Source organism: Nestor notabilis, unplaced genomic scaffold (genome assembly GCF_000696875.1).
Source record: "Nestor notabilis isolate BGI_N333 unplaced genomic scaffold, ASM69687v1 scaffold30596, whole genome shotgun sequence".
In the NCBI taxonomy this organism is placed as follows: domain Eukaryota; kingdom Metazoa; phylum Chordata; class Aves; order Psittaciformes; family Psittacidae; genus Nestor; species Nestor notabilis.
This window is the reverse complement of record NW_009934704.1, coordinates 700-926: the sequence shown is the minus strand read 5'-3', so window position 1 is coordinate 926 and position 227 is coordinate 700. Positions and strand designations below refer to the sequence as shown.

The 227-nt window shown below is 62.6% G+C and overlaps 1 protein-coding gene across 1 annotated transcript in view; it reads left to right on the top strand.

The window, feature by feature from the left end:
- Positions 1–62: 62 nt before the first annotated feature.
- Positions 63–227, top strand: part of LOC104408040 (neuron-specific calcium-binding protein hippocalcin-like) — a 754-nt gene continuing 589 nt past the window's right edge. Inside the window, exon 1 of the mRNA XM_010017492.1 lies at positions 63–226. Within this exon, the coding sequence (XP_010015794.1) occupies positions 63–226 (164 nt within the window). The remainder of the gene's footprint in view (position 227) is intronic.

Sequence of the window (227 nt, the reverse complement as noted above, 5' to 3'; positions counted from 1 at the left end):
CCCCTCCTGTAGCACAGAGGGACCCGCGGACCCGGGCCAGGCGCCCGCCTCGTCCCAGCGCGATGGGGAAGCAGAACAGCAAACTGCGCCCTGAGATGCTCCAGGACCTGCGGGAAAACACCGAGTTCTCCGACCTGGAGCTGCAGGGCTGGTACAAGGGTTTCCTGAAGGATTGTCCCTCCGGGATCCTCAACGTGGAGGAGTTCAAGAAGATCTACGCCAACTTC